Genomic DNA, 15,366 nt, shown 5'->3' with positions numbered 1-15,366 from the left:
TTAGGTTGGATATTAGGAAAAACTATTTCACTAGGAGGGTGGTGAAGTACTGGAATGCGTTACCTAGGGAGTTGGTGGAATCTCCTTCCTTAGGAGTTTTTAAGGTCAGGCTTGAAAAAGCCCTGGCTGAGATGATTTAGCTGTGGATTGGTCCTGCTTTGAGCAGGGGGTTGGACTAGATGACCTCCTGAGGTCCCTTCCAACCCTGTGTAGACGTACCCATAGAAGCAAGTGATTGACTTTGAGTGCAATTCTGCATTCACCGGGTTGGCTTGTTTTCAATACTTCTCCCTGAGGGAAAAATTTCCTCTGTAATGATCAATTAGAGTTTTCAGTGATGGTATGGCTCAGCATTCAGAAATCATGATATTGGCTTAAAATTCATGAGATTTTGAAAATAAAACAGTTGGAGTTTGTTTGCCTTTCTATTTTTTTAATCTGCATGGTCACATTCTGAAGCTTGTGTGTAAAACATGGGGGCCATACACTTACTTTATTATTATTAAAATGAAAATTGAGATTCTGGTGTATTCACAGGAGTTCAGGTCTAGGGCCTTGAAGAAAAACACCAAATATTGCAAGACTCTCTGATAAAATTCTGAGTTAGCAACACTAGAGTTAAAATCAAGAGTAGCTGACTTGCTGGGAAACCTGTTTCAGCCGGGGAAAATTCTTCATCGGAACACTGGTTCCTGGGGGAGGTGAGACATGAACAGTCCTTATCTTCATCTACAACTGCTAACACCAAAGTGGTCCCTGCTTGCAACTCCATTGCCCTCCCTGAAGCTACACCATGGATGATTTGACCTTGGCCCTCATCTGCTTATAAAGGAAAAACAAGCTTATTTAAAACAAAATCCAGATTTGAACAACTTTGTTGGCAGTGTATATATTGAAGTTTGTCTAAAATGGTCAGAATAGACTGTTTTTGCCACTGAAAGCAATGGGAAGTAAATTTTCTCCATCATAGCTATCAGTTCACAAGAAAGATAGTAGCCTTCAAAAGTGAGCCTACAGCCATCAGCGCTGCAGAAGTGTTGAAACTACCACAGCGTATACAGTTGCAACCACTGCCATAGCGCCCACTGGTGTCAGGATGTGATGCTGCAGGGGACTTTGCCTCTAGAACCCCTATTGATGGCTTCCTCAGCCCTGCGGTGGTCACTCTCTGTTGCTGGATCTTCCATGGCCTGGTCTTCCAGTCAGGACGCTTCTTAGGAGAAGCCTTCTTCTGGTGTAACAAAAATCCAACTGTGAATCCAAGTAAATCCAAACTAATCATTCTCCCACCCTCTTTGGCTACATTGACGTTCTCTGCTCTTTACCTGTATGTGTGGGCCTTGCAGAGTTTCTCCTATGCTGCTGCTTTCCAGCAAGTTTCCCCCATTGCTTCTCATCCCCAGGGACTCTGGCAGCTTACCTTAGGGATCTTCCTGCTCTTTTTAGGTCCTGACTCAGGCCCCCCAGGGCCTGTCCTGTTCACCAGTGGGTCTTCTCCAGCCTGACTTTATCAGGCCCTTCCCAGAGTGAGGGAACTTCTCTTGCTCCTCTCCTGGGTCTCCTGACTGAGTTCACGGCTCTGTTTCAGTAGTCCTCCCTCTGATCCCACCACAGCAGGGATCAGGAATTATAATTAAGTCTCCATCATACCCATCAGTGGGGTAACTGTCTGGTCACAGGCAAGGCAGAGTCTGCCTTATCGTAAAGGGCCAGCCAGCCTCTGACACCAAGGTACTTCCTTGGAATTTAAAAAACAGAACAAACAAATGAGATGATTAGTGTTCGTCCTCACACCGTCCCTCTGGCATACTGCATGGCAATAACATATAATAAAACCCACCAAATAAATACAGCCTCTACACTTTAAAAAAGAGGTACTAGAAATGGCAGAAGGAAGAGTGGAAAGATTCTAAAGATTCTTTCCTATAATGTTCAAAAGAATTACACTGGAGTGATTTTATTTATATATTTATTTAACAGCTGTGTTTTGCTAGCCTGTACCATAGTCCAGATCTCCTCTTGAGGGAAGAGTAGGGTTCTTGGTTACTCTGTAGTAAAGAATAACAGTACAAAGGGTGGTTCCTTTGTTTGTTACTTCCGATAGCAGGATGACTTTTTCCAATTAAAAAATACTTTGTATATTTTCACCTTCCATTGTAGTGTGGTGCCTTTGCAAATAATTCACAAGAGGTCACTACACTAAGCTAGTTAATGGCAAACCCTGTAGAGAAAGTCACCTTTGTCCTGTCTGTTTCTTCATGCTACTTGGCATGCCCTGTTCTCTCCCCTGCCAGATTTTACCCCCACATAAGAGTCTTCATTAAAACCCTCCTCAGAAGGTGCAATAGCAACCATCATAGAGCTTCAGTTGGCAAAGTATGGCTGCATATGGAGAGAATGCAGTTAGGCCTATGTCGTCTTTTGCAGATTCTACAGTGGTAATGCTGGGATTATTAGTTTTTCCAGCTCATTTTATTCTGAATGCTGCCTCATGAAAGAGAACCATCTTAAGGACTCCTCCCAACTCCACATTTCTTGTTTCTCAGCAATAAAGTGTCCACAGTTTGAGAACCACTGGGTTATGGCATATGCATCAATTTTACTTCTAATCTCAAGTCAGGAACTTTTCATTGGCTTGAAGAGAAGCTGTTTATCACAGTACTTTAAAAACAGAGGACATTCTGTATGTTGGATTACTGAGTATTGGCTCTCCTAAAATCAGATACCTCCCTCTAAACTAGTTTGGATACCTTTTCCAGCAGTCTGACATTTTTTACACTATGGACTCTCCGAGGCTCCCTTTGTTGACTTTAGCAGTACTGGATTGGTGGACACCACCTGTTTGCTCTTCTTTTCTATAGGGTAGTGCCGTTTTCATTTTTCATGGTAGACAGTCAACATTTATTCCTTCAGAGTTAAATACTTCTGAGTTGTACGTGCCATTGAACATGCCTGTAATGGCATGGCACCCATCTCTGCGAGCACCCCCTTCTGGTCAGGTGTGGCCGTGGTCTTTAAATCCGTCTCGGCCCTGGTATCGGGCCATACCCCCAGGGCTTCCTCCCTGGAGGCAATGGTTCCAGCTAGGCCTTCTGACAGTTCGGCCCTCTTCTAGGGGTTTACTACTGTCCAATTGTAGGCCCTTCCCCAGTAGCCTATGGGGGGTCCTGGGCCCACCCACTACTCCAAGTCCCAGACCAGGGACCCTAAGAATAGCAGCCACACACCACTGTGTCTCTTTAGCAAAACTGCCTTCAGTTCCTTGGGCCACTTCCCTGCAGCCCCAGCCTTCACTGACGCCTTACCCTAGCTCAGGGCTCTTCTGTGTTCAGGCCCAGCAGCCAGCCAGGAGCGCTTCTTTGCTCCCCTAGTCCCTACTAGCACTGAGCTGTCCTTTGTGCTACAGTTCCCTCTGGCCAGCCAGGGACACTGTCTTCATTCCTCTAGCTCCAGCAAGGAACTGCCTGTCTCTGGTGCTGCAACTCCTTTTTATAAGGCCCTCCTAGGCCCTGATTGGCTGCTCCCTGCAGCCTCTCTGATTGGCTGCTTCCCTTGCAACCACTCTAACCTACTTGGAGGACCTCTCCACTGCTCCTTTCTTGGGACGAGTATGGCAGGGGCCTCCGGGCCTAGTCTACGCCGTCACAATTTCACTTTTTTAAGAAAGACGGTATGTTTGGTTGTTCATTAAAAGACTTCCATGCAGTTTCAGCAATACTGTAAAAGTGAAATGTCAGACTTTAAATCCTGGTTCATAGTACTCTGTTACACATGCTTAATGAGAATAAATCAAAAGTAATTTGGTTAAATAGCTCATCATAGAAGGGTGAAAATAAAATGTGTTTTTGAATTTTGACACAAAAAACGGTGGAAGTGACTGCAGTTTTAAAGTCTCTTGGGATGTATAAATATGTTTTGGCTAGTCTTGCTTGAAAGTGAAAGTCCTAAGTAGTATTTAAAACTTGGTTGTCTCCCAGCAAGTACGAGAGCCACTCCTGCAGTGCTTTCTGGGCCTCTGTGTGCCTCTTAACTTGTGATTTTCAGAATCATCTCATCAGTCAAAAGGAGTTATACATATTTTGACCTTTCTACGTTCAGCTGCATGGGAGGTGAGTCAAAGGTTTATTATAATTGTAAAGACGTTCTCTGAAAGAAGGCCACTCAAATCAGAAAGCAAAATGTTTCCAAAACCACTTTCACTTTCTAACGTGGACTGTTTCCTTTCTCTAAGGCTAATGGTCAGTTGCGAATAATATTATTTTAAGTAATATAAATATTAGGAGCTTATAAGTATATGTGTGTATTACATACTTTTGTGTTGACTGCCTCATATAAGGAGAAGGTACTCACTCTCACCCATCTTCCTCCCCCATGCTTGTTGTTTAAAATAGAAAGAAAGAAAGAAAGAGAAAATAATTAAAAAGCCATGCAATTCTGTATATAGATCAAATTGATATTTTAACCCATTCATTGCATTCTTATTTTTGTTGTAATCATTATCTAAATATTTTAAGGGATACTGTTAAATTGAAAATATTATCAGTTAATATAATTATTAATTAGCAGTGGATATATTTGGTTAAGTTCTTGTAATGGCTGTTTCTTGAGAATAATATGCATTGCATTTAATAGGGGAAGTGTTAACCTGGTCAGTTTTTCTCATAAAAATAGATAGGTGGATTTATTTTTCTGTTATGATCATGCGTTCTCCCTGGAAGTTTTTATGGGCTTTTCTGATGGGTATTAAGTAGGCTTTCCCAAACAGAGAGGAACTTTTACATCTAAACTGAGAATGTTTGGCACAAGTGTTTCCATAAAAGAAATTAAATTTGAACTCCCTTCTCTAAGAGGGGCACCTACCACTCTGACATTTCTGGATCTTATTTTATTTAATATTGCAGTTGATGGTCAGCATCTACGCTGCCCTTAACTAGTTTTGCAATACACTTTGTTGTTCAGAGATTTGGATTTCAATGTATTTGATCTTGCTGATCAAGCTCTGCACTTTGTACCTCAGTTTTTAACTCCTTTGCTTTAGGTTTGGTAAATTTAGCAAAAATTGCCAAGTTTTATTTTCTCCAGAGAAGACTGAAGAGAGAATATCTTATTTGAAGTAAATTCACTCCAGTGCTCCTTGGTCATAAACCTTGTTTTGCTGAGTGTTATCAGGATGAAGCTGACTGCTTGGTACCATGAGAGATCCTAGATTTAAAAAAGTTCCAGTGATGATTTTTATTACTTCTACTGAGCATGTTTGGCAGGTTTGGGTATTTTTATGGTGTGTGTCCTTTGCCATTTAGAAAAAGAAACTAAAAGAAGCAAAACCTTCCTGAGTAAATGGGGATTGACTGATTGGGTGCTCCCCATTTATGCTTCTACTCAGTTTCTTGCATAGGCCTACCCAGATCACTCTCTCACTACCCTGTGTATTAACGCTGTAGTAAACTCTGCTTTCTAACTAAATACCTAATGCATAGCTGTGTGTTTTGTGTGTGATTTTTACTGTATCTCATAATTACAGCACATAACAGGGAAGTCATCAATGGTCTTTAATATCAGCTTCGTAGTTTTACTACTTAAAAAATTGCCCAATGTACTAAAGACAAAGGGAAAAAAATCATCTCAGGTACAGATGGATGCCTCTACATGGACTTTGGCGTTATTCTCATTCACCAGGGGTGAAATGCTGGCCCGACTGAAGTCAATGGGAATTTTGCCCCTGCCGTCAGTGAGGCCAGGATTTCACTCCAGAGCTATATAAGACCATAAGCTCGAAAGATTGTCTCTTTCACCAACAGAAGTTGGTCCAGTAAAAGATAATACCTCACCCCCTTGTCTCTCTAATATTCTGGAACCAACACAACTACAGTAACACTGCGAACAACATATGTGCCTGTCAATTTGGGTAGTAAATATCAGAGGCCAGATTCTAATCATATTTGTAGCAATGTAAAGCTGAAGTAACTTCATTAAAGTCACTGGAATTTCGTTGATGTAAACCCAGGGCAGGTTAGAGCAGAACTTGGAGCCAGCTTTTTGGGGAAATAGGAGAAAAAAGTTTACCCAGTAAAATCATCCATGAAGAGAGGTCAACTGTCTGGTACTGTGTTCTTAGAATTCAACCATATTTCTCTGGCATGACCTTTCTTCCATCAATTTCCACTGAGTGTTTTCTCTTTTCCATAACTGCAGCTTAAATCAAGCTGTAGCTTCATTTGCTGAGACATTTACAGTAAATAAAGGTTAACAATATTCTTTTTAACAGCAAGTTCCAGACATTTAGATGTCTCAAACTCAAAGATAAATTGATGTAATCTCTAATATTGACATACCAAGAAGATTAAATACCTTTTAAAATTTAAAAGGATTCCCACAGTTTGAATTGGTTGAGTTTCTCTTAGGGAACATATCCCTGGCTATTTTTAGCCTTTAGCTATGTGTGGAATTAGAAGAAAGATGTTTGTTGAATAATTCTGAGAGAGTTATAAATTTAGTTCTCTTTGAAAAAGACCATCTGTTTTTGTGTTTTCTTCACAGGTCAGATGACGATGATGCAGATAGCAGGAGTTCCAGGGTGACCCAACTTTGCACTTACTTTCAGCAGAAATATAAGCACCTCTGCCGCCTGGAGCGGGCAGAATCTCGTCAGAAGAAATGCCGGCATACGCTCCGGAAAGCTTTGCTGCATGCAGCCAGCAGAGAGCCGGAACGTGCTGGGCAACTGATACAGGAACTCCGAAGAGCTACATGCACTTGGACCAGGTTAGAGCCCATACACGCCAACCTGCCTGCAGTAGTAGGCAAGGCCGGGTGAGAATCAGCAGTGAAACAAGCCGGCTAAGTTGAAATGTTGAACTTTCAACCTAATACCCACATGGACCCTGTATGTGGAAGGCAAAATATTCCTGACATTAAAAGGCCTATCAGTAGAGTACAGTAAATTAAAGCACAGTTTATTTCTTAAAAGGTTAGGCATTTTTCAGCTGTGCAGTGTAGAAGGTGGATCATAGAATCATAGCCTATCAGGGTTGGAAAGAACCTCAGGAGGTCATCTAGTCCAACCCCCTGCTCAAAGCAGGACCAATCCCCAATTTTTGCCCCAGATCCCTGAATGGCCCCCTCAAGGATTGAACTCACAACCCTGGGTTTAGCAAGCCAGTGCTCAAACCACTGAGCTATCCCTCCCCCCATCATTTGTTCAGTAACACACACCCACGATTTTAATTCCTTAGGATAAAATCATGGTCCCAGTGAAGTCAATGGCAAAATTCTAATTAACTTCATTAGGGTCAGGATTTCACCTGGAGTATTTTAGCTTCTGGTTTTTGTTACTGATTCTGTCATTGTAACTGATCACCCACCCACGTGTCTTGGGGGTTTTTTTAGTTAAATGCTTTACAGAAACATACGCTCCTCTCTGCAAATTCCCTCAGCAATTCAGACTTTTTAAAAAAAAGTCTGTGTTCCCTTTACCTCTTTCTAGCATATCATCAGACGCTCTCATAATTTATTAGATTTGACTCAATCTAACATTAAATGAGATTCAACAGTGAAACAAATATCCTCTAACAACTCTGAAGGTTATTTTCTGTGGGATTTCCTTTTGGTTAATGTCAACATCCCTCCAGTTCTTGTAATTCATGGAGTTGCTTTGTATAGAATATTTGTGCAAATCCTGGTGTTATGTCTTCGGTACCAGGAGCTTCCCTCTGCTTGGTTTTATCCTCACTCACCAAGGCATGTGGCTCTGGGGGACTCTGAAGAGAATTATGGGTGCGGGGGGCAGGTGGCCGGAGTAGGCTTAAAGCAGCTTCTACCCTCCTCACACAGAGCACTCTGCATGGGGGTGCTCTAAGCTCCTTTGGAGGGGTAAAGAAGGACTAAGGGCTCTGCTTTTTGGTGGGGGATACATTGAGGCTGGAAGAAAAGACTCCCATTTTGTAAGCATAGCTCAGAACCTCAGTTTTATTAAATGGTTTCTAATTGAACTTTTAAAAATAAATACACAAATAAATGTCTTCCAACTTAAGCTACGTGATAAACCTTGCCAGAATTATTAGGCTAATTCAGTGCAACTTGGTCAGATTATTTGGTAACCTAAGTAAAGTCTAATCTGTAGCAAATAGATTAGTTGTGTAATTTAGAAGTGAATGAAAAATCAGGGGTAGTCTAGCAAAATAATAGAGCTCTATAGTCACTGCTCCAATTTCATGAAGTGTAGGAACTGAATTGATTTTGTGACTCCAAATATTGCATGTTGGCCTTAGGGGATGATAATATTTGCTAAAGTTATTTTGCTTAGTTTTGTGATCTAGCTTAAAACAGCTGATGAAGCCCTAAGGGTAGTAGCTGGAATGTCTGCAAAGAACTTTCAATTAGCGTTGAGAATAATATGCATACAAGGTGAAATTCACCCCATGCAAAGGGCCAGTCCTATTTTGAGGTCTTACATAGTACATTTCTGCATTGCACAGGCCTTGTGCAAACCTTCTGCATCTGAGGTGGATTTCAGTGAGAATGCAACTCTGGGTTCTGTCATTTAATATTTGCATTGAATGCCTGGAGTCTCTGATCAGGTTCAGGGCCTGGTTGTGTCAGATGCTATGAACAAACAACAGTTGTGAGGAAGTCTTGCTTGCCTCATTCTGTAATGCTGTTACACCAATGTCACCCTTGCCCCTTGTTTATATTTTCCTGTATCCAGCTCTAGAGAGTAAATAACTACACAAATGTGAACTGTAAACCACACAGATGTATCCAGAGTGTCCTGGTTCACTTTGTCATGTTTAGTGTTACAGTTATGCCAGGATATCTGCTGGCAGTGGATTTTTTTTTTAAACTCCATCCTGTAATGTGTGTTTTGTTTCAGCACAAGCCAAGCCAAGCAGAGAGATGCAGAACCAACAACGTGTAGTGGAACTGTGAAGGGTGAACAGTGCACTAACAAGGCCCTTCCATTCACCAGGCATTGTTTTCAACGTATCCTCTAACCTCCCCTCTATGCTCATTGAGCAAGGAAACACCCTTGATAAAGTTTCATTCTTTAGCATGACAGATAATGCTGCATCAGAAATACTTATTTGCGAATGTCTCCGGAACCGTTTTGTCTTTGTGTCTGTCTCCTTACAGGTAGTGGGATGCGATCTATTCACAATAGGCAGAGCAGACCCAGAGTTCAAGGTACTGGTATTTGTCAAAGTTACACTGTTACACATCCCCGGAGCTCAGCGTGGTGCCTGTCAGCAACTTTACCGATGATCTCATTCTTCGATGGGAGGGTGTGCTCTGCACTGCTCTTGTGCAGGGTGGTAGCTTTCCATAGAATGTCTGGATGGTCTTACAGGATTCAGCTGTGTCTGCAGAAACTAGGAGTACTGTGGAGTAAAGTGGTAGCCTAGCGTGCATGAATGGTGAAGGTTCTAATGGCCTGCATTGCTAAATGAGACTGTGCAGGGGAAGAATGAGAAGTCCGTAGGACATAGCTCTGGGTGAGGAAGAACCTGTACGTGAATGCGTGGGATTTCAGGAAAACCTTAAAGAAATGTGATCTGCGGAGGTGTAGCATTCTCCTCAAAAAGTGTGTATGTGTGGGGGAACCTAGTAAGAGTCAAAACCAACTTCCATATCTGAACCTGGAGGCTAGAGAGGCTGATTATTATCGTGATTTTTTTTAATGATTATTTTAAGTATTCTTTCTTACCGGAAAGACCCACTTGCATCTTTTCGAAGCTTTCTTCCCTCTCCTCCTCCCCTCAGAACTATAGGTGTGAATTCACAGCCCCCTTTGGAACCGAAGGAGTGCTGCAAAATGATAAGGGTGGGGGAGTGAACACAAAGGGTAGAAAAGATCTAAATGGACAGGACAAAAGCAAAGTCTCTTAAAATGCTGGGTGTAAAACTGAGTTACCATAAAAAGCTTTTAAAACCAGTTCCTCTGAGAGGGGGAAATCACAGACTATTCCTGGCCCATTTAGGCTCTTATTATTATACATTTTTAAGATACATTAATGTCAGTTGAAATCAAAAGCTATCAGTGGCCACTGACAGTCTTATCCAATGTGGGCATCATGGTCCAGTGGAAGGCACACTGGGCAGATCTAGGTTCAGCTTCCAGGTCTCCAAGGGCCCTCAGTCAGGCCTAGGGGGCTGCTGTTTGGCTTTAAGCAGATCGCTTTGCTTCTCTATGTCTTATCTTCTCTGTTTGTAAAATGAGGGTACCAATACATTGTAAAGGGCTTTGAGGCTTGTCCATGATGAGCTAATGGGCTTTTGTAACTTACTATCTGCGGGCAGCGGGAAGTTACATCTCATGCTGCGTCTTTGTCTGTATCTGAAAGGAGCTGACAGTTTTGTGTGGCCTTGCAAAGTTCAGGTAATAAGGCAGATGTGGGTGGGTATTAGATGGTGCACTTTGGCCCCCACAGACGTAGTGCAGCTCTGCGGGACATGTTACTTGTCCCTGCAATGGCTGCAAAATACAATGCTGATTTCTAATTTTATATCTTAAAAATACAGATTTCTGTGAACAAGAGCCTAAATGTGGGGCAATTACAAGGCTTAGATACATGGGGTCAGATTTTCAAAAGAGCTCTGCACCCAAAGGATCTAGGGGGTGTGTGTATATTATATATGTATACATATATACAAATACAACCACTCCCCCAGTCCCACAAAAATATTATTCTGCAATGTGTCAAGTCCAGTTCAGAGAAATGGAGAATGTTTTGATTTTGCTTTTCTCTCCCCTCCACTCCTCTCCCCCACAAAGAAAATAGTCTTTCCATGATTTTCAGATACTTGTTTCCTGCCTTATCCAATCTTAGGTTTTCCCTTTTTCCTTTGTTATTCTATATTATATTTTTTTATTCTATCAGGGTAGTTAAGTTCTGGAATAAGCTTCCAAGGGAAGTTGTGGAATCTCGATCGTTGGAGGTTTTTAAGAACACCTGTCAGGGTTTATTTGATCCTGCTTCAGCTGAGGGGGCTGGACTTGATGACCTCTCAAGGTCCCTTCCAGCCCTGTGCTTTTATGATGCTAGCAGCAGTTTGACTATGAACTACTCTGGGCAGAAGGAAAGATGCTAACGTTATTTGAAAAAGAAAGAAAAAAACCACTGTGAAATACGTATTTGACTTTCAGTAACGTCTGAAAACACAAGTTTCAGTTTAGATTTAATTGACCTTTTCAGTCTGATTACATATCTGCTTTCAGAGGAGCAGGAAGGATCTTAAAACTTTTTGTGTTCTCGAGAAAGAAAGGTAAATACCAAAAATTATGTTAAAGGATGAAATTAAGAAATTCTTTTTTATGTTTTAATAGGGACAGTCAGCAGGAAATAGTCCTGTTGACTACAGTGCTCCAAACTGATACTATTGATTGAGTCTCCAAGACAAATACCTTTTTTTTTTTTTTTTCCCCTAAGAACTCATTAGCAAAATAGCTGCATCAATGAACCCTTCATAACAAATGATAAAATCCTTAGCAATGCTGCATTAATGCAATTTTTTACTTGAAAAGTTGGGTTTGAGCCATACCTAGCTTTCAACTTAAATAACAAAGTTAAGATATTCATTAAAAATAACATCTTGATGGACTGGTAGAATTCAAGGCTTTGATTTTTATCATACTGGCATTTCTCCATCACCATCTGGTGTGTTGTTCCTGACCCAGAAACGCATAGATATCCTATTGAACCGTTCTCAGCAGCTCTTCTCAAGTTGCACAGCCAAGTTTGCAGATGGACAGCAGTGCTCTGTGCCAGTTTTTGACATTACACACCAGACACCTCTGTGTGAAGAACATGCCAAAAAAATGGTAAGTATAAACCACAGCTGTAACTGTTCCAACAAATTGGGGTCACCAGGAGTTCTGTATATCTGGCCTGGGTTTATCAACTGCTATGCTATTTTACACCCACTCCCTCCCCAGAATTATATCCCAAAGGGTATAAAATAGCTTTAAATATACATTTTTTTTTTTTTTGCAGGGGAAGGGGATATCCTATAAAATAGAAATTGACCTGACCTTTCCATAAAATCATAATATAGTAAAACCTAGTGAGAGAGCGTCAGGCTGCAATATGTAAGGTTGCCTATGACTGTGGGATCGCAGTAGCTATGACCCTGCAGCATGGTGTATTCTGGAGCATAACAACAGACTGGGAACCAGTGGAACGTGAGACAAGATCCTTGATTTTTCTGATCTTCACCTACCTCCCCCAAAAGCAGCATTTTTAGGATAATTTATGTGCCCGCTGCCTCTTAGCCCCTGTCATTTCATTTTTTTCAAAAATATTTTTGGGTCACCTTTAACTCTGAGGTTCCCTTTGTGTTTTACTGGTGTAACACAGACCCTTAAAGTTTTAATCCAGTTTTTTTTTTTTTCCTCTCTCTCTCTCTCCAGGTAAATCCTCAGTGTCCCTATCAGAGGCCTGAAGATTGTCCCCCATTTTTTCCTTTGCTTGGCACATCAAAGCCCTGTGTCACAATCATCATAATCAAAATGGAAGACTGAATCCAACTTGCTTCAGAGCCTGTAAAATGGCGCTCATTTTGTAATTGGCCAGTGGGTTGCTCTTCAGGAGTACAAGGCCCTGCAGCTGTGCACCTGCATCCCCTGCCAATTCTCAGTCCTACAGCACTTACTATGTCTCTTCAGTGCTCTCAGCCATTTACAGCAGTGGGAACGTGACTAGAACTCTGGTTTACACCTAGCTGCACAAATCCTTGCCACCAGGTCACCCCAATATTGTTCATTCTTTTAATACTTACCTGGGGTGTTCCAAATCTTTTACTATGGAGTTTATGTACATTAAACTGTGGTTCTACTCTGACACAGTCATTAAAAATGACACTGTGGGCTTCCATATTTGCTGTACCGCGGTGATGCAAATAGTGTAGGATTTTTTTCTGACTGCCAGCTCTGCAAACCCGATCAGAGAATTAAGCTGGGTTCGTTCTTTCTCACTCATTATTACCAGTAATAAACATCTCAGATTGTGCCCTCAATTAAACCTGTGCAACCCCATTTGCGTCCAGAGAGGTTGCATAGGTGTAACTAAGGATGTAACGTACGTGCTCGTTGTTCTCCGTGATGATGCAGGAGGAGGAGAGGAAGCAACTTGGCTTTCATATCCATGCTTGGATTTGCAGGCTGGCGGTTAGAAAGATCCTCTCTTCACTCACCTTTATGTCTCAATGTTTGGGAATGGCAAGAAAAGAAAGTTGCATTGGATCCTAATGTGTCCTTTCTTCCTTCATTCTTTCTCTAAAAGGATAATTTCTTGAGAGGGGACAGCTCCCGTAAAGTTCAGCACCAGCAGCAGAGGAAACCCAGGAAAAAAACGAAGCCACCTGCACTTACCAAAAAACACAAGAAGAAGAGAAGGAGGGGACCACGTAGGCCCCAGAAACCTATTCCTCCTGCAGTGCCCCAAGGGAACCTCAGCATGCCCACCAGCATCTCACTGCCAGTGGAGATCTCCCACATACGGTCAGTGCCAGTGGCGCCTCATTCTATTTATTTTAACTTTTTAATTAAAAAATGAAACATAGGAAAAGGCGGCAGAGTCAGTACGCTGTACAGGTTATGGATAAATGAAAGCTGGACACACCTCAGCTCCAATTTTATGGGCTTAATTAGGTCTGCTAAATATAGATGAGGAAGGGCGAACTTTCCTTTTTCTTTTCTCCACCACTTAATATTTTGACCTTCCAAATTTGTTAGGTGTTTGAACTGAAATGAACATCTTCAAGTGTCTTGTATCTCTGTCATTGCTGAAAGGAAAAATTCAAAAATGTTAATTTCAGATCTCAACAAAGGTTTGGTTAAATGGATAAAATGTTTTGTTGCTGATGCACAACTTACAAGTGTCATTAGTTGAACAAATTGAATAGTTTTTTAATGAAACTTGTCTAAAAGGCATTCTTTCCACTTGTTGATTTAAAACATAATAAGGGTAGGGGGACGAGGCGGGAGAGAGCAGACACTGAAACAGACCCTCCGTAAAGTATGCTGCAGTAGTGAGAAATGAGGATTTAAGAGTGTGACTAACACTGTCTCTCCAGGAGCCCCTCCACACCGGAGCTGAGTACAGATGAGCTGCCCGATGACATCGCCAATGAAATCACAGACATTCCACATGACTTGGAATTGAATCAGGAGGACTTCTCTGATGTCCTACCACGGCTTCCTGATGACTTGCAAGATTTTGATTTCTTTGAAGGTACATTTTTGTTTTAATTTATGTGAAAGTTAATACAAATAGTGAGGTGAGGAAGTGAACAGTCTAAAATGTGCATTTGAGGGTTCACCTGCTTTCTTGCAGGGAAGAGAACTATTTAGACAAAGAGCGCTCATTCAACCCACTCCTTATACATGACCTCTAAGAAAGAGCATGTTTTAGAAGACATGCATGTGTGATTGTTTGTTTGTTTGTATACTTAGTGCTACGGAAGTCCTGATGGATTTAACATTTTAATAATTGATTTTGTGCTCTTCTGCATGTCACTGACAACTGCGATTTAATCAACCAAATTCTCAGTAAGAGAACATTCTGTGACTGGGATTACAACCCTATTTTATCAATGTCTGTCTTTTTATCAAAGGAAAACAGAAATTAAAAAAATACCTGTGAAACTTGCTCGTGAGCTGAAATACATCTGAATTTCTGTGTGTTTGACTTCAGCACCCACTAAGGGTGGGAAAAGGCTTGAAAGAGAACAACCAGGAATTTTGGAAACCTCTTGCTGCGCTTTTTGTCACTTTTCTGAGCTGACGTGATATCAGAATTTGGCGTTTTAATCCTGTTAATAAAATTTAGGTTATTCATAGAGTCCAAGGCCAGAAGGGACCATTATGTTCATATAGTCTGGCTTCCTGTATGGCAAAGGCCACAGAACTTCCCTGAATTAATTTGTAGAACATGTCTTTTGAAAACCATCCACATTTTTAAGTAGTTATTATAACATAATAAGCAAAATGGACTTTGTAGACTGATCCTAGCACTATGTGGCATTACACTTTGAAAAGACATTTAAGCTTTTATAGCAGGGGTGGCCAAACTTACTGATCCTCCGAGCCACATACAGTAATCTTCAGAAGTTTGAGAGCTGAGTGCGCTTGCTTGGGGCTTCTGCCCCACGGCAGGGTAGTGGGACTCATGGCTTCAGCCCTGTGAGAGGCACCTGCCAGTGCTCGGGGCTTCAGCAAGAGCGGGGCTGAAAGCCCCGAGCCCTGGCAGGTGCCTCCCACAGGCTGAAACCCCTGGATTCCCTCCCCACTGGGCAGAAGCCCCTAGCCCCACCAACCCACCGCATGGCAGAAGCCCCAAGCTCCCCCCATTCCAGTCTGGTAGGTGGAGAATG

General features: G+C 41.8%; 1 protein-coding gene and 1 non-coding gene across 2 annotated transcripts in view; both read left to right on the top strand.

Annotated features, from left to right (window-relative positions):
• The window catches only part of INO80D (INO80 complex subunit D), a 56,526-nt gene that overhangs the window by 28,279 nt on the left and 12,881 nt on the right, over positions 1 to 15,366 (top strand). The window contains exons 6-10 of the mRNA XM_074967993.1: positions 6,538 to 6,762; positions 8,870 to 8,979; positions 11,682 to 11,815; positions 13,275 to 13,492; positions 14,068 to 14,225. Of these exons, the coding sequence (XP_074824094.1) occupies positions 6,538 to 6,762; positions 8,870 to 8,979; positions 11,682 to 11,815; positions 13,275 to 13,492; positions 14,068 to 14,225 (845 nt within the window). The remainder of the gene's footprint in view (positions 1 to 6,537; positions 6,763 to 8,869; positions 8,980 to 11,681; positions 11,816 to 13,274; positions 13,493 to 14,067; positions 14,226 to 15,366) is intronic.
• Positions 7,622 to 7,743, top strand: LOC141996321 (small nucleolar RNA SNORA57). Its single transcript, XR_012641528.1, has one exon. It is a non-coding gene; the product is annotated as a small nucleolar RNA SNORA57 (small nucleolar RNA).

This window comes from Natator depressus, chromosome 11 (genome assembly GCF_965152275.1).
Source record: "Natator depressus isolate rNatDep1 chromosome 11, rNatDep2.hap1, whole genome shotgun sequence".
Lineage (NCBI taxonomy): Eukaryota > Metazoa > Chordata > Testudines > Cheloniidae > Natator > Natator depressus.
This window is presented reverse-complemented; position numbering and strand designations above follow the sequence as displayed.